Source organism: Anthonomus grandis, chromosome 6, assembly GCF_022605725.1.
Source record: "Anthonomus grandis grandis chromosome 6, icAntGran1.3, whole genome shotgun sequence".
Taxonomy (NCBI): Eukaryota; Metazoa; Arthropoda; class Insecta; order Coleoptera; family Curculionidae; genus Anthonomus; species Anthonomus grandis.
The window spans coordinates 1,993,586-2,019,081 of record NC_065551.1 but is presented as its reverse complement, the minus strand read 5'-3'; the positions used below and the strand labels follow the sequence as shown (position 1 = coordinate 2,019,081).

The 25,496-nt window shown below is 31.5% G+C and overlaps 2 protein-coding genes across 3 annotated transcripts; one reads left to right on the top strand and one right to left on the bottom strand.

Annotated features, from left to right (window-relative positions):
- Nucleotides 1–2,515: 2,515 nt before the first annotated feature.
- LOC126737174 (uncharacterized) lies at nt 2,516–6,049 on the bottom strand. Of its 2 annotated transcripts, XR_007660954.1 has the most exons (3): nt 5,690–6,049; nt 3,931–4,141; nt 2,516–3,873 (listed from the first exon to the last, which is right to left on the bottom strand). XR_007660954.1 is itself a non-coding variant. In XM_050441941.1 (2 exons), exons 1-2 carry the CDS (start codon nt 4,515–4,517, stop codon nt 3,351–3,353), a joined length of 1,110 nt encoding a protein of 369 aa, XP_050297898.1. In that variant the 5' UTR covers nt 4,518–5,458; the 3' UTR covers nt 2,516–3,350. The 2 variants fall into 2 exon arrangements, 1 of the variants encoding a protein (XP_050297898.1); XM_050441941.1 differs by lacking the exon at nt 5,690–6,049 and having other exon boundaries at nt 3,931–5,458.
- A 123-nt stretch (nt 6,050–6,172) lies between these two features.
- Nucleotides 6,173–25,023, top strand: LOC126737175 (guanine nucleotide-binding protein G(o) subunit alpha-like). The gene is made up of 5 exons (XM_050441942.1): nt 6,173–6,627; nt 16,301–16,646; nt 16,700–16,943; nt 16,995–17,169; nt 17,224–25,023. Exons 1-5 carry the CDS (start codon nt 6,504–6,506, stop codon nt 17,412–17,414), a joined length of 1,080 nt encoding a protein of 359 aa, XP_050297899.1. The 5' UTR covers nt 6,173–6,503; the 3' UTR covers nt 17,415–25,023.
- The last annotated feature ends 473 nt before the right edge of the window (nt 25,024–25,496 follow it).

The following is a 25,496-nucleotide window of genomic DNA, read 5'->3' as shown; positions in this document are numbered from 1 at the left end:
TTGAACGGTATCGAATGGTATAAAGGCGTGCGTTGGTGTTAGCAATTGATAGATATCATATGATGGAAGGACATTTTAAAAAACTGTTAGCAACTTGGTGCCTAGAAGAGTATAATTAAAATTTTGAATGTGTACCTATACCTCCATATACTATTAGTCTTTTATTGTTTGAATTCAATTTGTAAAAATGAAGGTGTCAAGGGATTACGAATAACAAAACGACTTTTTTATTTATATGCACTGATGTAGCCCATTTTCAGTGTTATTAATATTTTTTTATTCAATATTGTTTATAATCATGTAATCTTCTATCAATATTCGTAGTAATATTTTGTATGTTTATAATAGCCCTTACAATAATATAAATAAAGTTATAATATTTATTATAATATATTGTATTATTTACACTTTCCTGCCCTAGCATTAATATTAGTTAGTGCAAAAAATAGGTTGCCTGAAGAAAAAAGAAATTTTCCCGCATTTAATAAAGATACTTCAAAGATATATATATATAGAGTCTTTTCTATATAACTAAAAAATATAACCATTTTGGTAAATAACTCACCTGCAACAAAAAAATATTTTCTGTGAATAAAATAATTATTTAAAAGAGCTGGTTTGGCTTTCTAACAGAATAAACCTACTGGTAAATATCATTAAAGTAGTTGACTATATCTGCTAATTGACTCTGCTATATCTGTAGAGCTACTCTACTAGTTTAGTGAACATACTTTATAAAAAACTACTTTACTACTATAGTTGAGAGATATTAGTAAAGTAAACTTTACTGCCTTAGTAAACTTCTCTCTTAGCGCCTATTTTAATAGATTTTTAGCTAAAATCGCCGTCTAAAAAAACAAAAGTTACAACAATTTGATTTATTATGAAAAACATTTACATTATTTCATATTATAAGGTTCATATTGCTTAAGAATTATGAATTTAACAAAATTATTTAAAACATGCACCTAGATAGATAAACATCTGTTCGTGCATATAATACCTAAGACCATGAAAAATAAATTATATAAACAAAAACAAAGTAATAATACTTATAATAATAATGCCACCGGTGTAAACTAATAATTCGTAATAAATACAATTACTAGCAGTATATAACAAGTCCAATTAGCAAGTTAAAGATCAAATTAATATTTTAATACATTTTTAAAAAGAAAATAGAAAGACGTTGCTAACTAAAGCTGTACTTAACTAATTCACTTAAAAACCCAAATTTATCTTAATTTAATAATATATACTTTCTACACCTCTTACTAAACTTTTCCACATTCTGAACTTGTCGTATGTCATTTGGGAGAATATTATAGAACTTGAAAGCTAAAAATCTTATAAATCTATGCCCTAAATTTTTACGAATATTTGGTATTTTTTAAGTGTCTGTTACTATTATTTCTTGTGTAATGTTGGTAATTTACATGTTTTAAAGTGGTTTGATTTGTGGGCATAGATACATGTAGATAATATGTATATGGATCGTACATTAAAAATATCCTCAGAGAACAGAAGTTGAGTCAAGTATCTTTTTTCTTTTTTGTTTATAACTCTCAGAATATAATTCTGTACAACGTTGAGTTGTTTCAAAGAATTATTATATAGGCCTCCCCAGACGATCACTCCGTATCTCAGAAGAGATTCAACCAACGATCGCTAAACCAATAAGAGTAGTTTGCTGTTTAAGATATTCGTTAGAATATAAAAGCGGAAAATAAGTTTGCGCATATTACTAGTCAATTTTAGGATATGTTGATTCCATTTTAGGTGCTTATCAACAATAACACCGGTATATTGGTGTTATTGTTGACATGTGGTACCTCATTAATAGGAGTTGTCTCTATTGTAATATGGTCAAATCGAGGTCGATTAACTGATGTTGCAGTGAAGGCTATATAATTAGTTTTTTGGCTGTTCAGACTCAACTTAAAAGAATCCAACCAATCTTTTATTTTAGCTAAAGTACGTTCTACTGCTTCTTTTGCGTTTCCCCGAGAAGAACCAGAAAATACTGCGACTGTGTCGTCGTATGATACCAATGAACCATTACACATACTCATGTTAGTTAGTGTAATAATATAAATGATAAATAGAATTGGCCCAGTTACTGTCCCTTGAGGAATTTCAATTTTTATAATAGCAGGATCAGTAAATGTATTATTAAGTGTGTGTCCTGTCCCACAAATAACTCTCAAAGACTCTTAACACTGGACCCCTAATTCCCCACGAATTCAATACTTCCAACAGATGATCATGTGGTACAGTGTCAAAAGCCTTTGCCAGGACTAAAAACACTGCCAGACTAGCGTTGCCAGGTTTAAATTTAAAAATCACAGGACACAATATTAAAAAAAGGAAGGATAGATAAAAATAATGAAGGACATGTTTTTATTGAACTGACAGTTATTTACATAAGTATATTTTACATAAAAAAAAGATTTTTTATATTTTACATAAAGATATGTATTACAAAAAATATATTTTACATAAAAATTACATTGGTTTAAATTATGGTACCAAATTAAAACAGGATACTCGTATATTTCTTACTTTATAATACATAAATGATAAATGTTTTAAAATGCTTTAAAAAAAATTATTTGGATGAAAAAGAATATTTTTGGTTAGATTTGACTACCTGCAAGAGCCTTTTATTTTTAATAGCCATATTATAAAATTCTTTGCTTTTTAAATTAAAATTAGTTTTAATCTGAAACTCTGCTTTTACGTGATCAACCAGGAGTTTATTGCGGCTGTCGCTCCAGGCTGCATTACATAAAGAAAAAAATCTTTCAGAGTCAGCATTTGACCCGTATATGGAAAAAACAAATTGTATTATTTTAAAAAAATTAATAAGTTCCGGATTACCTATGAATATGTTATTCCATTTCTGGATAATATTAGTCTCCTCAGATAAAGTGAAAGCTTTGTCAAGGGTAGTTTTGACTATACAAAATTCTTCATACAGATTATCAAAATTTATGTCGATTGGTAAGTTGTTTACAACTTCCATAAGTTAATCAAAATTAAATAAAGTTTTTAAAGAAAAAATATTTAATTTTGAAAACAAATTATTTTCTGAAAATTCATATTTTGAATCTAGATAAGCAGCAATATTTTTATAAAATTCTAAACAGGATTCTCTTATTTGAGTTTGTTCATTTCGTGCAAAAATTTTTAAAAGATTTGACGCTAGAAAGCCAAAGAAATTTCGAAACAAAGTAAATCGGCTTTTTCAAGTTTTTGTTCTGTGTCAAAAACAATTTTTAGTGAGTTGTGAAAAAACATAGATAACATTCAGTTTTCTGTACTACAAAATTGTCTTCAGAGAAAAAATCTTATAGTGCAATAGGAATTGTTTCTTCCTGGGAAAGAAAGTAGCTCTTAATGGCTGGAAAAATGTTCAGCAATCTTTCTATGGCTGGAAATAAGCTTAGCCAACGAGTCGGTACATGGCTTAAAATAGTTTTATATTCCAAATCCACGAAATTAAAAAAATCTTTTAACTCTTTGCACCTTTTTGCTTGAGATGAAAATTGATTAAAAGTTTTTAAAATCAAAGTTTCTACATCAAAACGGCATTTTGCTAAAGCATTTTTTACAGAATTGTTTACCATATGCGCAGGACAACCCACTGCAAGAACTTTATTATTCTCCTTATATAATAATTGGTACACAGAATGCAAGCGTCCAAAATCAACATTTGCATTATCAGCCGAATAGCATGATATGTAGTTTAATAAAAGGCCAGCATGTTGAATTCTAGTTTTTAAGTTAGTGTAAATACCATTTGCACTCTCGTCGGGATCTTCGAAATAATCAAGAAGAAATAATTTTACTCCTTCTGATGGAACATAATACCTTAAAAAAAACTTATTTAAAAGTATACGTGTAAGTAATTCCTTAAATGTACAATACCTTAAAAGTATTGGGAAAAGCTTAGCACTTCTATGATTAGAGGCATCTGTGGATATTCCAAAAAAATTCCAAAATTCCAAAAAAACTCCTTTGCTAAGCTCACATAATGGACTTTCTACTGAAAAAGGGGCCAGGACATTAAAAGCAATCATACTTGCTTTTGTTCTACCCAAACGAGTTTTTGTGGCAATATTGGAATCAGGATACATTACTGCAAGCAATTGACTTGAACAATATAATGAATTATAGGAATGAGCATGTTTAACAGTATGATATACATTTGCCACTTCTGACGCCAGTATTTTTTCTTGTTGAGAATCCATAACTTCTTCTCGTCCCAAAAATGATTGTAGTGTTTTATTTTGCTTTAACACAATTTCGTGTTTTTTATGCTTAGAGCCTTCTGCTTGCCGCTTTATGTCACCTAGACCCCCATATATAAATGAAAAAGACTTTTTAAACAATTTGCACCTAGCTTTTTGATTATCCTTTGCGAGCCAATTAAATGTATTTGCCCATTCTTTTCTATATTTATTTAATCTTTTAGCTTTTTTTGATGGTGTTGTTGGGCCATCTAGTTCATCCATCTTACAAAATATGTATCAAAATAGGTATCGGGATAATGCAATATTTTTTTTAAACCCAAAAAATAATTACCTTTTTAATTTCTACTGATCAGAAAGAAAATGTGTAAAACTAAAAGGTGTACTAAATACTTGAAAAACCAATAACTAACTCTATACTCGCGGGTTGTATAAGAACTTTTGCCAACTGATGGTAATATAATATAACCTCAAAACACAAAACAATAGTAAACACATTTGGTTGAATCCCAAAAATTAATCAAACTGCCAATGCCGTCCGCCGCGCTAGTGCCGCTAGCGCTATTGGATACGTCTCGCAAAGCGATCTGCGTGGTTAATATTATGGCATTTTTTCTATTTATCAAAAGATGCACAGAATATTACGTTCGAATTAAGCGAAACGCGGCAGCCGGAGGGAGCCGTGAAAAAAAAGGATTTGTAATTTGAAATATTTGCTTTTCTGAAATCCAGGACATTAGGCGTCCTTCCTCAGGTCTTCGCAGGACGCCTACATTCCAGCCTCAAATCCAGGACATCCTGCGAAATCCAGGACATCTGGCAACCCTATGCCAGACATTTTTTATGTTTGTCCAGATTTTCACTAACCTGCCTAGTCAACTTATATAGAGCATCTGAAGTACTAAGACCACCAATAGAGCCGAATTGTTTCTGGGATAGCAAATTATTTGTTTGTAAGAAATTTACGAGTTTGTCCTTTGAGCACTTCTCAAATATCTTGGCAAAACTATTGACAACACTTATGGGGCGATAATTACCTATATCAACTTTATCACCCACCTTTTAAATAGGTGATATTATAGAGGTTTTGAATTGGCCAGGAAATATGCCTGTTCTAAATATTAAAATAATAATATGGATCAAAGGATTTATAAGATTAATGTGAAATATTTTTACAAATCTAGAACTAATGCTGCCAATACCTGGGGCAGAGTTATTTTTTAGAGAGAAAATGTGTTTTATTATTTATTTTTACATGTTGGGTCTAGGAACATTATAAATATATATTTTATATTCGTTTTCGGCTTTTTTTATATTTTTCAACGTATTTATTCAAATGTTTGTAAAATAGTTATTGCAATAATTTGCGAGATCTTTATTATTATTGAAATGTTGATGTTTGTATTTTATGTAATGTATTTCTGAACCCCTATTACCTGATTTACCATTTCCTACATTTTTCACATTTTCAAGTAATGAACACAGTACAGTTGTCTTCGTGTCTGGTAAGTATTTTATATTTCTAGCAGAATCGATTACTTTACGACATATACTGACAATATCCACGTCTACATACGTATATTTGCGTCTTTATCTATGACAATATCTTTGAAATGATCCTGATTCTATCTTTTTGAAAACGTCAAATTGACGCCAGTGTAAATAAAAACACCGTGCAGAGTGACCAATCAGAGCGAGGTACACTTCTGACCAACACCGCTCAGGTGGCTACTTTGCGAACCCAGTTATCGTTCAATTTTGCGTACTCATATATGTTATCTCGTATGTGAAGCGCGGAGATCAGTCTCCTGATAACCAGCATACATATATTTGTGTTCTGTGATAACCAGTCTCCTTGGTTACTACTGAACGCTCTGTTTGTCCGTAAAGTTCACCGCCGTCAGATGGCGCGGTGTTAGACGCTTTGCTTCTTCACGCTTATCGCTTTGTTTATTTCCTAACCTTACCCTACATTCCGTTTGTTTACTTTTTTGCTCACTGATATTATTCAATTTACATTGATAAATAATGTATTTCCCCAGTGATTAAAGAGTTTATTTTGTGATAAACACAGAAAAAAATTATCGGCCTTTTTACATACCCTAAGAGTAATTAATATATTCGCGAAAACCCAATATAACTTTGAATTAAGACTGACCTTGAAAGTTTGAAAGCCTTTTAAAAAATTAAAGGGTTTTAAACCATAATCTTTGAAATAAAACTTTAAGTGTGTTTCGTAATGATTTTGTCATGGGGGCATGTTTAACGTTAGAACGTGAGGAGGGCAAAGCAAAGAGGCGCAGTGAAGAGATTGATAAGCAGCTTGGTGAATTTGCTAAGCAACAAAGTAATGTTATCAAAATTTTATTATTGGGTAAGTTGTATAGCTCAAATTTTCTAGATATAAATTTAGGTGGTATAGTATAATATAGTTCAAATAGAGTTCTATAGGTTATATAGAAATCTATTATTATAGATTCATTAAATGAATTTTTAAATATATTTCCCTATTACCTTAAACAAGCAATTATTGTTCCGATTCATATGGGAGAGTCTGCAGCAGTTCTTGTAAATTAGACCAATAGCTCTCTTCCCTACCATATCTAAGATTGTTGAAAATTGATGAAGGTGAGAATGAAATTATTTTTCGAGAGACTTAACATTCTAAGGGTGGGACAGTCTGGGTTTCAAGAGGGCAAGAGGTGCATTCCAGTGAAGTTGCTGCAGCAGTATTCTGTGACTTTTTTTTATTTTAATTTATTTAATTTAATATTTAAACAGAAACATAAAGTAATTTACATTGAATTTTAACAAAATAGAAAAGCTATATAAATATTAGCACCTAGGTACACAGTACCTGTATGTGCTTGAAAAATACTACAAATACTCTAAAAATTACAACAATTGCCTCATTTTCTAAACGCTCTAGTTACTTCTAACGCGCTTAATAAATTGATAATACACAAGATAAACTTAATTTTGATTTATGGTACATTGTTTTTAATTATTATTGAAAAATTTCTAAAAAATTTAAGATGTATTCTTTAGATTTCTTCTTAAATGTACCCATGATTTCTATAGTTCTTATGTTGTGAGGTAACAAATTGTAAAGTTTTGGCCCTAAATAATCTACAAAATGTTGTTCCATAGTATTTTTACATAAGAGTTATGTAGGTTTGATTTACCTCTTGTAGGATAGTTATGTGATATGATGGTGCAACTAAATTTATTATTTAAATGGACATAATTACCAACTTCTATTACATATAATGTTCTAATATTAGATATTTCTTTTGAGTATAACGAGTTTTGGTTTTTTTAAAATGATTTTAATTATGTAATTTTGTATAACCCTTAACTGTTCCATATTCATACTGTACATACCACCCCACACCAACATACCATACCTAAGCAACGGTTCAACAAGTGCCTTATACACTACAATTAAATTTTTTTTGTTTAAGAATTGTCTAAGCAAATAAAACTTGTAAATTAGACATCTGATTTTTTTAGTAATATATATAACATGTTGGTTCCATTTTAAATTGTTATCTAAAATAATTCCTAAGTATTTTATTTCGTTTTGCTCTTTTATTAAATTGTTATCATTTATTTTAATGTTGCTATAATTTGGTCTATTTGCTGCTGTAAGTGAAAAGGCTACATAATATGTTTTAGAAATATTTAAACTTAGTTTGAATGTATCCAGAAAATCTTTAGTTTTTTTGAAACCAACCTTAAGTTTTTCTCTCACCCCTTCCCAAGTTTTATCTGAAAAAATTATTACTGTGTCATCAGCATAAGCTATACCTTTCCCACCCACATTAAGATTACAAAGCATGTTTATGTAAAGAATAAATAAAATTGGTCCGAGAACGGTACCTTGAGGCACGCCATGTTTAATTTTTTTGGGAGAGCTTAATATATTATTTATTTTGACAAATTGAGTACGATTTGTGAGATAATTCTCAAAGATGCTCAAAACTGGTCCCCGTACACCATTTCTTTCAAGGACATTAATGAGGAGGGAATGGGATACGCTGTCAAACGCTTTTTGCAAGTCCAGGAATAGAGCTATCGTTTTTTTGCCTACTTTTAAATTACCAGTAACATTTTTTACCAATTCATACATTGCATCAGTTGTCCGCTTACCTTCAAGAAATCCAAATTGATTTTCTGATATGCCGTCAATGGTATTCAAAAAATCAGCAAGTCGTGATTTAAGGCATTTCTCATAAATTTTAGCAAAATTTGAAATAACGCTTATTGGCCTATAATTTCCTATATCGAGTTTATCTCCTGATTTATGAATTGGTGTAACGATAGAAGCCTTAAAGTAAGATGGTACAATGCCTGTTTTGAAAATTTGGTTTATTATATGTGTAATTGGATCCTTAAGTTTTAAATATAGAAGTTTTATTGTTTTAGAAGTAATTTGATCAATACCAGGGGAGCCATTATTTTTAAGGGAATTTATATGTTTTACTATTTCTGTTGAATTTGTAGGTCTTAAATACATAGAGTTAGGAATTGATTCTTTTATAGGGGTTGGCGTTTCTGCGATATTAAGGGCACCAGAAATTTGAGCACCAATATTAACAAAATAATCATTAGCATAATCAGCAAATTCATTGCTTTTAGTCAGAATCATATTTTGCTTTTTAATTTGTAATATCTGTGGTTTTTTGTCATTTTGATTTTTGGCCTCATTAATTAATTTGTACAATTTTCTAATGTCATGTTCATGCTCAAAAACTTGATTTTTATAGTATTCATTTTTAATGTAATTAACCTTTTTAATTTATTTCTGTAATTAGTATATTCTAATTTATTTTCGTCAGTAGGATTTAATCTCAAATTTCTTTTCATTTTATCTCTTTTTTTAATAGAAACAATTAACCCAGTTGAAATCCATGGTTTTGCTCTTTTGTATTTTAGTTTTATTTCAGATTTATTTATTATGTCAGTGAGGTTGTTTATTAAATATTTGCATGCTTCTTCTGGATCATTAATGGCTAAAATAGCATTCCAATCAACTAACTCAGCTTCATGTCTTAGTCGTGTGTAATCAGTTTTTGTTAGTGTATTTATGTCAGTGTTGTCTATATTTTCTTTGTCTTGACTTGAGATATCTATCATAATAGGCAGGCGGTCAGTAATGTCGTGGTTAATAATAAATGTTGTGGCTTTTTTTACCTTGGCTTTCATTTTATTTCTCATAAATATATGGTCTATACAAGTATTACTAATTTCTCTTGTAGTTTTGTTACACATGGAAACAAATCCAATTGAATTCATTAAGGCTAGGTGTTTTATAACTTTTTGATCACTACTTTTCAACAAATCTATATTTATGTCGCCCAAAAACAGATCTATGTTAGATTTTTGACAATTTTTAAAAAATAAATCAAGGTCATCCAAAAATTGAAGTACATTGGTTGACGGGGATCGGTAGGTAGAGAATATATTATAATCTAGATGATCTATGCGAATTTTCATAGTAATGACAGTACTACCTGATTGCAGTTTGTTATTTGAAAATACAGGATTTAGATGATTTTTGTAGTAAATAACTACTCCATCAAATGAATTGTAATGTGCCTCATTATAATATATACTATATCCAGGAATATTGACAGCATTTGTGGTATCTAAATTATGACATTCTGAGAGAACTATTATATCACAATAGGAAATGAGATTATATGAAGTAATAAATACTAATAAATTGTCTAAATTTAACTTTAGCCCACAGATATTTAAATGCATTATATTTAACAGTTTTTTATCACAACTTATATGACCAGACAGATCACTCGGAGTTACCAGCATACATTCGGGTGTGTTTTCTTTATTCTAGTCAAAATTTCTAGGATCAAAGTTATCCATAATTTACTTTAGATTTTGCACGTGCCAAATGGTACTGGTAACTCGGACATTGTGGATCATTAGCCTCATGATTCATTTTATGTGTAGTTTTGTACTTATTATTACTCAGTTCACAGTTTTTACACTTTCCTATACGACTTTGACAGTCATTGACATTATGCTTCCCAGAACACCTGCTACAAGCTTGTTTGTGGGTACATAAATTTCCCTTGTGATGAAACTGTTGACAGTTCCAACACTTTAACAAACCAATATCTTCGTACACACTAAGTCTCTCCCATCCTATATAAATCTTCTTAGTGCACATAAAATGATGGAAAACTTTAGGTGCACACTATGCATAGATGGTCATAGTGTTTTTATTTAGAATCGTTTTAATAAATGTGACTTTAAGGTAATCATTCTCAGATATAAAATTATTTTGCTTTTTAATCATATCTTCAATTTCCCTATCCTATTCCCTATACTTGTTTACAAGACCTGGTATTTTGATTCTGGGGTTTTTCAAACTAGTCTCTACTATATCATATTTTTCAGTAAGATTTTTTTCTACTGAGGTCTTAAGAGCAATAAGGTCTTCTTTAGAAGGAAAATTTATTATAATCTTACCTTCTGATAGCCCCTTCCTACTTGAAATTTTAACTCCCAGAGCTTCAGACTTAATCTTTTGTTCTAGATCCAAAAACGTTTTTTTCACATCTTGTGTCTGTCTTGGCTTTAACAAAATACTAGGTATATTTTTCTTTGTTGGTTCATCCTTATTTGTAGTTTTAGACCTATAATTTTCCAGAACTATAGCACAGTTTTTTTGCATTTTATTTTCTATGCAAAAAATTTTGCAATTTTACCCTGCAGATTTTCCAGTATTCGAAACATTTTCTTTGTGCTGTCCTCATATTTTGCTTTTGTCATCAACACTTTAAGTTCCTTTTTACAGCAGTCGCACATCCATAATAGGATTTTGCCAACATCGCCTTTGATTTTTTTTATATAGTTGAGAGCTTATGTCTAGGCAGGAGACATGATACCACGATTGACATTTACCTTTGCAGAAAAGCCCCTGGTCTCTAACTTCCCTTTTGCAGATCTTGCACTCTGCATCCTCTTGATCACTTTCACTCATATTTAAAGCTTTTGGTGTTTAATATTTTTCTACCTGCATATTGGAACGCAGCACACTTATCCAAGGCTTTTGATTGTAAGGATCTGGCACCTTTTTTAAATAATGGTATTACTTTGCTTAAATGCCAAACCTTTGGCTATATTGAAGATTGTAGACTATGATTAAAAATATGAACAAGAGGTTTTACCAATATATCATTGCAGCCCTTGAAAACATAGCCAGGGAATCCATCAGTTCCTATAGATTTATTTCCCTTAAGTTTATTAATGGCATCTTTCCTTTTCATCAAATAATTTATTGCAAAAATAATTTTTAAGTGGAGACTTTGCCTGGTTAATTGACAAATCAGAAACAAACACAGAACTAAAATAGTTCACAAATATGTGTGCAATATTTTCAATTCTAGATACAAAGTTATTATTATAACAAATTTGAGCAGATATATCTAAATTATTCTTCTGGTTACGAATATAGGACCAGAAACAGTATCTGTATTTATACTAAGTTCTGCATTACATAGATTTTTATAATTATTTAACCTAATAATTTCACCATTATACCAAACTGGAAATTTGTTGCCAATTTGGGTGGACCTAGGACACACTGCAGAAAAATAAATCCTAAATCCTATCAATAAATTTAATAGTAGCTATCTCAAGATAGTTCTCATTTATTATACACAACCAACATTCATTTGGTACTTTACTTTTTAAAAGAATGTTATATAGTTTTCTGAAATGTTTGTATATTCTTTATTAAGATTAATGATCTATACATTTTTCAGTAGGTACTGGATGTGAATGGATGAGAATTTTAATTTTGCTAGCATAGTGTGTCTAAATAGAATAAAAAAGTGACATTAAAGTTCTTCTTTATGAAATAAGATGGCTATAAAGAATCCAGTGAGAAGTAAAAATAAATAAAATATAGTTTTATATAAATACTTCAAAAAACATCAAAACTCTTAAAATAAAATGCAGTTTAGTAGAAAACTTGTATAAGAGTATTAAATAATTAAGTAAAAACATTTTGCGTTTTACTTCAAATAGATTTAATCCAGCACACATGGGGCCATCATAAATCTCTTCTATAGAGCCCTATAAATGGGGGCTTATTATAACTTGATACAATAAGACATAAAACATTATGTACAGTGTTAATTTGGTTAAAATTTGTATAAGCTATTAAAATCACAAATAGGCACACTATGAACATTAAAGACCAGATCATGAAGATTAAAATTACTTAAAATTAAACACTTGCAATTTAAAAGTTTTAGCTCAACACAATGGTAAAATCTAAGGTAAACGTCAACACTACAATTAGGTACAAAATAAACAACTACAACAAGCATAAAATTAATATGGTCAAGACTAATTCTACATATACACAGAGCTTCAAGATTTTCATCAAAAATATCACAATGTATTTTTTTATATTGGATAAATTGTATACTCCTAAGTATCTGTAATGCTGTTGAATTTATGATTTAAGTGCTAGATGACAATGACAGGTCTCCTTCTTATTATTTGTCAGATCTGATTTCAGTACTTACAAACATATAGAGAATAAAGACTTTTCACTGTCTGGTAACTTTGAATGTGCTGCTGCTCTTCTCCAGACTGTAAATAGTGTTAAGATTTTAGTTTTTTGTATATTTCGTCCTGCTAGCTCTGATTTTAAAACTTTTAGTGAATACTTTGAGAAATTGTTAAAGCTTTTATATAAACCTAATATTTTAATGCGTTTTTGTGGTGATTTTATTTCCAGATGTAAAAAAGCAGTACATATTGTGGACGCATTTAGCTCATATGGTTTTAAACTAATTTTTTCTGAACCTTTGCTGCACTGTTTTCAACTGAAACCTTTGAAGTGACGTTTTCTGATCATTGTGCTGAGTTTTGACACAATTTAAGCAAATTTTTTTATGAGTTCTGGATCCTTTTCTAATGAAAACATACACTATTTTAACAACTTGTTGTCCAAAGAACATTGGCTGTCAATTATTGAGACTCTGAATTTTGAAACTAAATTTTCTTACTTCTTTGAGACGTTCTCTTATTTATTATGAGCTTCCTTATGTAAAAGGAAGTCATATCACAGTCATATCACACAAATCGAAGCCATATCACAGAAAGTCTTATCAGTGGATGACACCATTGATAATTAATGGGGGCAAACATTTGAGACTACTTCATACTCAACTAAAGACCGTTCATGACCATAAGTTACTGACATCCTATAGAAGGAGATTGAAGGTACATAAAGAAAATATTGTAAATGCTAAAAAAGCCTATAATTCAACAAAGTTGCTTACTTCTAACATTATAACTCCATCCTCATGGGAAATTCTTAACTCAATCACGAACTTCTCAAGTCTCAGAACAAAGTGTGTTGGTTACTGATAATGGAAAGAAAGTTACTGGCAACCTCAATATTGCTAATACCTTTAATAATTTTTTTGTAGAGTCAGGGAAAAAGATCACAGATAATTTTTAGGCACCCATGGGTATGAATGTGCCTTTCAACAGTTTATCCCAATCTCTTTTTCTATTCCCTCTCACTGATATTTTCCTCAAGAGTTAAAAACAGCTGTTGTCATACCTCTTCATAAAAAGGGGGAGACAACAGAAGTGAGTAACTATAGGCCTATTGCTCTCCTGTCTGTATTCTCAAAGGTCTTCGAAAAATCTTTTAAAAGAAGACTTATTGCGTTTTTAGATCCTTTTGCTATACTGTCATCAGTTTGGATTCAGGTCTGTACTCTCAGATGCTATAATATCTCTTTATACAAATATATTAGATAATTTTGAATTGAAGTTAAAATCTGTTGGTATCTTTTTTGATCTTACTAAAGCATTTGATACCATTAATCATGCTTTACTATTAAATAAGATCTTTCATAATGGTATAAGAGGTCCGGCTTATAATGAAAGATCTTATTTAATACTAAAGCATGATTAATGGTATCAAATGCTCCGGATTGAAAATTAGTAGTCAGGTGACCATATCTGATTGCGCAACTGTCGTCACTGGGGTTCCACAGGGTACATTTTATTAATGACTTGCCTCTTCTGGTTAATGACAGCTACATAACACTTTTTGCCGACGATACATCAGCAGTTGTGTCGGGTACTGACTATCAGTCTATCCACTCAAAAGCCACCAAGTGTATAGCTGATATTGCGGGGTGGTGCCAGAAAAATGGTCTTTGTTTGAATAGTTTGAAATCCAATTTCATTGTTTTCACTCCGATTCGAGCTATTCAGGACCGGAGCTTACTCTTTAGAGAGGAGTCATCAAGTAGCCTCATCTAACAACACTAATCACGCCAAGTTCTTGGGAATTGTAATTGATAGACATCTATTGTGGGATCCTCAGGTGGAATCTGTGTGCAGTAGATTGTCCCACAGCAATTATGCCATCTTGCAGCTTTGAGACTATGTGGATGCATTTACCCTTAAAAGCTTTTATTATGACTGCAGTTGATGCCTTTTTAGATTACTGGAGACTTTCATAACTAAATTATGAAAGTCTGGAAGAAACAAATCAATTATTGATTCTTCCAGACAGTTGAGGCAATATTTCACCTCTTTTTCTGACTGCTGAGGTCGTTTAACACTAAATTTGTTTTGACTGAAAGTAAGGGCGTTTTCTAATGAATAACTTCATATATGAACGATTTTTGTCATTCTAGTACTGATGCCTGAGCTAGAACCTATTTTACTTGTCCATTGCTTCACCAAATTTGAAGCTTTTGGCTATTTCAATTATTCTTCAACTTTTTTTACTATAATTTTCAAGATATTGTCGTAATGTCTTTATAATATTAAAGTAGGCATTGTGTAAATGAATGCCATAAAAACCATTTAATTTTAAGTTAAAAATTACCATGGCAAGAACCAAGCATAGTTAAAAAGCTTTTTGAGTTTACTAAAAAGGACTTTCATTCAAGGATAATGAGTTTTTTGATGCATAATTTCATATCTGAGCTATTTATGTGAATCAAATATTTACTGAGCTATAGTAAGTTTTGCCCTCCAAGTCCCAGTGCTCGCCAGATTAGAGATTTTTGAAACAAATGGCCTAGTTTAGATGTTTTAATTATTTCTCCATAATTTTTGCTATGATTTTAAAGCTATTTAGGATTTTTGTGCAATTTCTTCAAAGTATTATAAAGGACACTATGGAAATGAATTCTGTAAAAACCACTCCATTTCAAGGTAAAAATGACCATAGCAAGAACACTTGACATTGGAGTAGTTTTTTCATTACATTTTTTGAATATTTAAGCATAGCCTGAAAGCTTTTTGGGTTATCTAAATGGAGCTTTTACTCAGTGCATTTCACTCTTTCATATGTCTTATTAGCTTGGGAAAATTCCTCCAGTATTGGGAGAATGCTAATAAATCAAAAGCGCATTGTACGTACGATGTTTAGACTTTCCTTCAGAGAAACTTGCCGTGGTACTTTTGAAAAAGAAGAAATCCTAACTATAATTAACATATATATCTTGGTCGCATGTTAAGTACATAAAAATCTTTCCAACCACATGAGATCTGAAGATCTTAATTTTTATAAAACTCGAAATGCCGATAAATTATACATCCTTTTTATTTCCCTCGGTTGTCGCAGGTACAGGATGGTCCGGAAATTACATCTCTCAAAATTTTTAATCATCTCTCAAGACTTCTCCAACTTTTAAGAAAGCTCTTAGGATCATGTTATCTGACTGTCATTTTTACTAATTGACATAGTTCTTTAACTGTAGATTGACTAAATTTAGTTAAATTTGTTTCCTTTCATATCTTGTAATTTTATACTATTTTTATTAGCATTGTAGTTTTTTATTGACAATTACTATACATTGTTATGATGTCGATGGAAATAAACGATTTGATTTGATTGATTTAATTTTTGTGGTTTGGAAAAAGTAGTGTTTTTATTTGATTATTGCCTAAATGTATGAATATGTATTTTGTGTGTTTGGAAATAATGCACTTATACAAAAATATGGAAATAATACGCTTTTTAGGTGCTGGGGAGAGCGGCAAAAGTACCCTAGTGAAGCAAATGAAAATCATCCATGCAGATGGTTTTACTCGAACAGAACTGAATAGTTTTAGACCAACAGTCTTAGATAACCTTTTGTCTTCCATGAAGTATGTCTTAGCAGGCATGGGTTTGCTTAGGATAAATTTAGAATTTTCAAGAAACAAAGTCCATGCCAAAAATGTGTTGGCAGCAGAAAGTTGCTTTGACATGAGCTTTACTGTATTGCCACAAGTGGCTGCCAGCCTTCAGGCTCTATGGTCTGACCGAGGAGTGAGGCTAGCTGTGGCAAGAGGATATGAATATGAACTAAACGATTCTGCTTTATAGTGAGTTTATTGATTAATTTTAAAAATTTCGATCTGAAGAATAACCCTTTTAGTTTATTTGAAAATATGGAACGAATCTGTGATCCAAAATATGTGCCAAGTCCAACAGACGTCCTGAGGGCCAGAGTTAGGACTCAAGGAATCATTGAGACTCAGTTTCGAATTCAGGATATGATCATTAACATGTACGATGTAGGAGGACAAAGATCGCAAAGAAGGAAGTGGATATATTGTTTTGATGATGTTAAAGCTGTTCTTTTTGTAATATCTTTAAGCGGATACGATATGACCCTTATAGTAAGTGATCCAATATGTTTGAAAAATTTTTCTACATAAACATTTTTTTAGGAAGACCCCAATGTTAATCGAATGGAAGAAAGCTTAAACTTATTTGGCCAAATCGTCAATAATCCGTTTTTTAGAGAAGCCTCGTTTGTGTTATTTTTGAATAAGTTTGACCTTTTTAGGGAAAAAATTCTTTACTCCAAACGGCATTTAAGGTTATACTTTCCCGATTATAAAGGTAAGTTTTCTCCGTATGTTATCTAGAACCTAAGGAATAAATTGCCTTTTTAAGGTCCAGACAAAGATGTCGATAGAGGAGCATTATTTATCCAACACAAGTTCATTTTAAAAAATGGAGATTCGAGGAAAGTTCTATACCCGCATTTTTGTACCGCAACTGATACAGCCAACGTACAAGTCGTTTTTCAGTCTGTGATGGAAATGGTTATTTCAGCCAATTTGGGGCAGGTGACGCTTTTATAAAATATTTTTGTGGTATTGCTGGACTTTGTCACAGGTAATTTACATTTTAGTTAACTCTTGTGTCATTTACAAAATGGCCATAGGGGTAATAATAAGTTAAGAAAAAATATGCAAATGGTTGTTAAAGTGCAATATTAATTACTATGCGCACAGTCAAAATTTGTCAGATCTCGATGTTATACAAATGCCTTAAACGGATATTTTTTTGATGTATTTAATGAATCGTCAAAATATTGCGCGTTATTCATCACTTACTTATACAATTGGTGGTTTTTCTATAATCTTTGATATTACAAAGAATCTCCTAGTTCCTAAAATCCTCATGCCTAGATAGATAAAAATAATAATGCTATTGCCTGATAATGTAAACTAGGTAGTTTTTTATATAATTATGTCATGTCTCTTAGAGTGGTTGATGCTTTACTACTATCGTAAACTTACGATAAAATATAAAAACAGAAATATTGATTAGATCGAGATATCTACTTTTAAAGAGGTAAATTTAGTTTCAATTTAATTTATTACATGCATTCTGCCGTGCTAAGACGAGGTCGTATCGGATTTGATTAAAGTTTTGAGAAATGTAAAGATTTAAAGTAAAGTAGAGACATTCGTAGTAATAAAGTAGAGACGTCTTTAAAATTCAATAAGTAAAAAAATATATGTATTATTTTGTCAAACATTTATATTTTTAGCATAGTTTATGCTTATAGGTAGTTTATGCTTATAGGTGCCTTTATTAAAATATACTTAAATTGTTTTCAAAAGGCTGTTTGGTAATACGATTCAAAAAATACAAATTAAGGAATCAAAAACAAATAATATATATTTAAGAAAAAGGTACATTAATAATGAGTATGTTCACCTCTGGCTCTAAGAACTTCGGCACAACGATGTGGCATGCTTTCCACCAAATTTCTGATTATTTGTTGTGGTAACTGCTCGTAAATCGTTAAAATAACATCTGCAACTTGGTTCAGATTTTGGAAGGGTTGATGATCCTTCAAACGTCTTGCCAGTTCATCCCAGAGATGCTCAATTGGATATAGATTCGGGCTGGCATGGCCATCTCATGACATTAATATTGTGCTCCTGCAGGAAATTTCTCACGACCCCGGCTACGTGTGGCCTGGCCATATTTTGGGCAAATGGGACAACATGAGGTTCCAATATCTCCTCTATGTAACGGACAGCCGTTAAAGTCCCTTCCCGAAATACCACAAGGTCCGTGTGTCCTGTCAAAGTAATACCAGCCCATACCATTATTGATCCACCTCCAAATGGAACAATTTCCTGCACACAGTCATCCAAATATCGTTCACCGGGACGTCTCCATTCACGAACACGCCCATCAGTATTGCATAACATGAATCTTTTTTCATCTGTAAACATTACACTGGCCCACTGCTCTAAATTCCAATTAAGATGCTCTTGACAAAAGTTTATACGATTTGCTCGATGAGCTGGAGTTAATCTAGGGGCTCTAGCAGGTCGTCTGGCATGGAGTAGTCCTTCGTGAAGTCGGTTTCGTATCGTTTGCTCCGAAATTCGCGTTCCCACACATAAGGGGATTTTGCGGTTTTCTAGCAGTAGCAGCCCCTAATTGCCCAAAGTGGTAAAAAACGATCTTCTCTCTGCGTTGTTGCCTTTTGTCGATTCGAATAAGTGGCCTCTTTTTACTATGCCGTAAATTTGGTAGCGATTCCAAGCTTTGGAAAATCAAGCTCTCAAAAATTTTTACGTTTAAGGCTAATTATTTAAATCTAAGTAGATATTGCTATTTTCAATTATTGAAGTAAAGCTTGGATAATTTTCTAATTAAGATATAGTTTTTGATAGAGGGTGCATTCAATTTGATAGTTATCAGAAGTGAAATAGAAAAATATTCAGATACGAAGGTGAATATTTATAAAATAAGGCAACAAAATTGGATATATCTACGTTTTTATTACAAATTGTTGATAATAAATACTAACGGTATAAGTTTTTAACATTGGTTATATTCGGCAAAACAATAAAAGAGAAATAATCCATATAACAACTCAAAATATACTTTATTATTATAAACACAAAATTGGTCATCAATTTCTATGAAAAGAACAATACATGTATGTTAAATATATGCTATAAAAAGAATCAACATTTTCAAAATACACATAAATCTGTTAGTAGAACAATCAAGAACATACGGTGAATAAATAGATAAAAACAACACTAAAATGTACATAATATTCAATTCAAGATCTCAATATCATCCAATGAATAGGTCTGTTCTAATATGAGTTCTTTAAACATGCGTTATAATAAGATGAAGGCAGTGATTTTCTTGTCAAAGCCAATGTGGGTGGGTAGTGGAAGAGGCAAAACACCCTAGTTGGGTATCTACGATTCTTCTCCAGGCATGGAGAAGAATCAATTAAATTAAAATTTAGAATTTTTAAATTTAATTTAAAATTATTAAAAATAATTAAATAATTAAAAGAAATATAAAATTTAAAATTTTTGTGGTTTTCTTCCTTTTGCCCATGATATTTCTGTGAAAACAAATAGCTATCACAAAAGTAAGTAAATCATTGGAAAGCATATTAAATGCAGTGGTTTTTGCTGAAAAAAAACATGTCCCTATTTACCAAATTTTAGAAAAACGACAACGAAGAAGATACCACTAATTTTAGAAAAAATGTTATACAACTTTTTTGTTGCAAATGACTTGTTTAATCACCTCTTAAAGTTTGGCGGTTTTTACAGTAGACACCTTGAATAATCGTCAAGAAAATAAAGAAAACGCTTCAAGCGGCTCAGTAGGAGCATTAGTTGGGCCCACTGGGCCAGGTCTAATAAAAACCACATTTCTGGCAGGAGTTTTTCCCGTTTCAGATATTGGGGCTACATTACTCCACTCCACCCATCTTTGCCAAATAAATGATCAGGGAGAGCGTTTTCCTGAATCAAAATGCGATTTCATCATCATTGTGCAATTTTGCTTTTTTGAATTGTAATTTATTAGTACGAGTATCTTGCTTCCTTTTCTGATCCGTCCTCCATACCGCCTGTAATTCCTCATTATATAAATCCTCATCTAATGAATCTGGAACGAAATCTCTGTCGGCAATACTGTCGTCACTATCATAAGCAGTATCTGTGTCACTAAAATCACTTGCTGCATAAATGTCTTCTAAATCCTTGTCGCTCAATATTTTTTTAGATCTTAAAATGTTTTTCGCACCCTTTCTGACTAAAAATAATAAGGTGAAGTGGGGTAAATGTTTAGTAAAGTTGCGAAAGTTTAGGTTTATTTATTAATAAAAAATAAAGCAGAATCAAACACAAATTTCCCGTTTTATTTAAAAAATCTTTCGTCTTTGCTTAATATATTACCGCAATTCTAACGCTTACTTTTTAATTTTAGATACATTTAGACTTATAATTTCTTTTTAAAACAAAGTCTATACTACACACTTTCTCTCTATTTTGGGGCAAGTGTGTAGACAACTGGTATCCTCTATATGCCTACTTTAAGAAGAATATGGGGCAAATGTGTAAAACTTACCTATATTGCGATTGTTTTAAAATACTAAGACTTGGCACAAAGTGACATGTAGGTGAATATTTTTTATTTATAAACACAAAATGAAAACGGAATATTCTATGCAATGATTATAACTAAATGTAAATCACTTAAACAAGTTTATAAACATGAATTATTGAATATTATATGCAGAAAAATTTACATCAAATTTTATTAAACCTCGCCGACCGGTTCAAACGGGATTTGGGAGAGACCTTATAATGTCGCTTCTGCTAACTATAGTACATTCTTCGGGATCTTTCCATGTGAATGTTGAAGAAGCCAAGGGGTCTAAAGTTAGCACTTTTTTGGTTAATTTTATTTCCAATTCTTCATCCTCTTTATTATGAGAGAGTCAATTTGAAGTCTTCCAAACTAGGGCTTGAACTAACATCCCCCATTCTTACAGGTTTGCTTAGACTCCATCGTAGCATGCAACTGGTATCGTTTGTTCGATTTTGAAAATATTAAATTTTTAGTGAAACAAATCCCGCACATGGATAGTACCAAAAGAATTAAAGATCAAGCTCATTTTTTAGGTTTTGGAGTTTGAAATTGGATGGATGAAATAACCATGAATGAGGTTCTTGGTAATTCTGAACTGCTTAGTTCGATTAATAAAAAGTAGCAATAAATAGGCAATTTATAGTAGACTTGTCCGACAAAATATTTTTTTGATTTTTTCCCTAAAAGGCAGACTAGCACCCAGTCATCTTCTTGTATATCTGTAGAAGGCTTACTGATTTGCTCCATACATGCATCAACTGCTTCCGCGTTTCTCATCTCTTCCTCTATTATATCATCATCACTCTCTTGGAATATAATTTCTTCATGACTTATGTCCTCTTCTTCATTCATGGAATTTGGTTTAAATTTTTTGCGCCGATTTATTTATTTGATTTTTGTTTTAAACAGTCCAATCCTTTTCGATCAAGCGACATATAACTTCCTCAGAAGTTATAATATCGGTTCTGATATCCGCATCGGCTCCAGAACACACTTTTTTTTTCTTTACTTTTTCGGGTGCGTTAGTCTGTTGAACTGTAGACAATAGCAATTCTTCAAAAGAGTATCGCTGTTCTGGTAGCCCTTGGTATCCACTTGGACCTGGTTTTGAATAAGGGCTTGACAAATGAGGATGATTTGTATCTTCTCTGTTAATATTTAGGGAATGTTGTCTCAAATGTTTGGCAATAGCACTATTGTCCTTTTGACCTAGATTTGAGGGTCCTGGTTGCAATATATCCATCGACTCATCAGGAAATCTTCGTACCCCTTGATGTTGCTCCCAACTCTTGTAAAATAATGGATCGTACTTTTCCTTGTCAACAACACATGCATTAAATCGAAAAATATCTCCTTTCTTAAAACCATTAGATATAATTTCGTGGTTAGTTTCTTTCCATATTTTACAAACTAAAGAGCTAAATTTTTTCTTTGGAATTTGACCCTCATTATGCTTCTGCCAGTTGATCAACTCATACTCCTATCTAACTTTTAAAGACTTAAAAACACTGAGGTCAAGTGGTTGTAGAATATGGGATAAATGGGGTGGTAATTTAAGAATGATCACCCCATTCTCCCTGGCTGCTCTAATTATTCTTTCATCCACGTGGGACGCGTGACTGTCATATATCAACAAGACTGGTCTTTCTGGGCCAAAGGATTCTAATAAACTTTTTTTAAACTATTGTAGAAATATATCGGATTCCATCCATCCGTTTGCTGTTGTGGCATACGTTATTCCAGGGAATTCTTCATCACGTGGAGCAACCCATTCCTGCCACATATTTTTTGCCTTGAAAACTATTAACGGTGGCGCCTTAAACCCATCTGCACTAACAGCCATTAAGACCGTAATATTTTGCCTTCCACTGCCTGCAGTTGTTCTAGAAGATGGAGCTCCTCTTTTGCCTACTATTTTTGTCTTGCTTGGATCTAGACAAAAATTGGTTTCATCAAGATTCCATATTTGCCGTGGTTTGTCGTGCAAATTTAGGGAATCCAACTGTGTTTTTAAAATATCAAAGTAGCCATTAATTACGAATGGATCTAAGCATTTCCTTCTAGCAAACTCCACTGATTGGGGTTTTTTAGTGGATAAATTGTGGCGCTTCGAAAAACTTATAAATCAATCTTTACCTGGCCGGCCTGCTCTAAATGGCGTTTTAAGTTTATTTAGAATGACATACTTTTCAACAATATTAAATACCTCTCGTCGAGTTAGTCCCCCCCCATTTTTCCATTGTTATTAAACATTGAGCAACCTTTCGTCTTGTTCGCTGGAAATCGCTGTACTTCTTCCCATCGTTAAGCTCTTTACACCTCGATAACCTCGTCGATGATAGCTCAGGGTCATTTGTGGAATGTTATATTTTTTGTGCGCGCCGTATTGAGTTATCAAACCTCTCTCAATTTCATTTAAAGCCCTTTTTAATGTATCTGTAGTGTATGAAGTTTTTCTACTTGAAGTTCGTTTATAGTTTCTAACCATGTTTGCCTGAAAATAAGGAAAAAATATAGGTAATTAATAATGAATTTTGCTAATCGTAGGAAAGGGGTAAGTGTGTAGTATGCTACACACTTGCCCCGCCTTAATCACTACACAATTGCCCCAATAAGTTTTTTTCATGGGGCAACTGTTTAGTAAACAAAATATTTAGGTTAGTAGTAAAAAAAACTAAAAATATGAATAGATATATAAAAATACATACCTCTAATCTCTGTCAAAACTGATACTTATAGAAAATGGTATTGTGATCGTCGGATGATAGTGAATTAATCTATAGCACTCAAATTATTTAACGTTGCAAAAAATGCCTTCCGAATTTAAAAAGCACGCTACGTTAAAATACATGACATCTATGACAATTTAATGTTTTAGATTAGTGGGGATATATGATTGAATACTTTTTTCATAGATGTCGCAGGTGTTTTGGCGAAAGTTATTATATTATAATTTGTGTACACACTTACCCCGCGTACACTGTTACCCCACCTGACCTTATACATTTTTTAAACAAATAGAAACATGACTCACCAAACCATACTCACGTTTTCACGTTCACCGTAATCCTATGGAAATTGGTATTCATTTTTCTTGCTCTGTTTATATTAAATTTTTTTATTAAGAAAATTTAGAATTTTATTTTTCAATTAATATTCTGGTTTTTATCAACATCGGATATCAAAAGGTAAACATCGCCCAGCATATATGTTTTTCCGGCGTGGGGCTTTACCAGCACCTATCCTATATATATGTAATTAAATATTATAACTAATTCCCAACACTTGTTATTAAAAAAAACATTGTAAATCTTATTTATTAATGGTTACTGGCTAAAGAAATAATTAGTAATTAAGACACAAAATGAAAAATCGCTTTACGAATACTTTCTATCCAAGATATTTGGTACTAAGCATCACACTCTATAGACACGATTCTGTTTAAGTTGTCTAATATAATTGTTAAATATCTGTTAGTTTTTAGTATCCATTTTTTATTTATCGTCTTATAGTTTTAAGAATCTCATTTCTTATTGATATTTTTCTTTTTTTAATACTGTGAAACAGTTTTTAAGATCTCTCGCTTTGTGTTCAAGAAAATTTGCCAAATTAGCTATTGTAAGTTCAATGTTTGCCAATTTAGATGTTAAGTCTGATTTTTTATATTATATTTAGGGAAATATACACAGGATGTCCCAAAAAATAAAAAGTTTGTTTTTGCTTAAGGTTGCCAATAGTATTTTAAAAAAATATTCACTGCCCTATGTTTAAATGTAAAACAAACAAGTTAAATAGACCCATTTTTTTTTATTTGGGACATCCTCTAGAATATATTAGGAAATAGATACAGTTTTTTAGATTTAGAGTTTTTAAGGTCTTCCTATTAGAACTTAGCCGTTTTTTAACTGTCTGTGATAAGGCGCTTGGTTCCGTCAATTATCACAATCACTTGTGATTAAAATGTGCATTATTTAATAAGTATTTAAAGAAATTATTGTTGTACTTTTTAAATAAATAAAGAAAATAAATGCTTGATTAATTGTTTTAATTGTGAGGTAAGGTATCTACTATCTTCTGAAGAATAACTTCTTTTAATTAATATTCAAAGTACGCGAATATGTATTGTCGTAAACAAATAAATTAAGTTCTCGACAAAATTTATAGATTTAAAAAAGTGGCTCAGGTACGCCATGCGTAGGTACAGTCTAGTAAAAACCAGAGGAGATAAGGATCCAACTAAAACATCTATAATTCTTACATGCACAAATAGGAATAGGTAAGTTCAATTCGTGAGAGCCTGGAATAAGATTACCAGTGAGTGCGAAATAGCGGAATTAAGCCTCATACATAAGTCTCAAATCTCTGATAAAAGATGCACGTCATTAATATCTTTTTACAGAATGTTTGGACGTTCTAAAAAAAAAACGTAATTTATAAGGCTCTCGCTTTTATAACCGAAATACAGGGTGGTTCCGCAAATATGCCGTTTTTTAAATTCCCTTGTATCC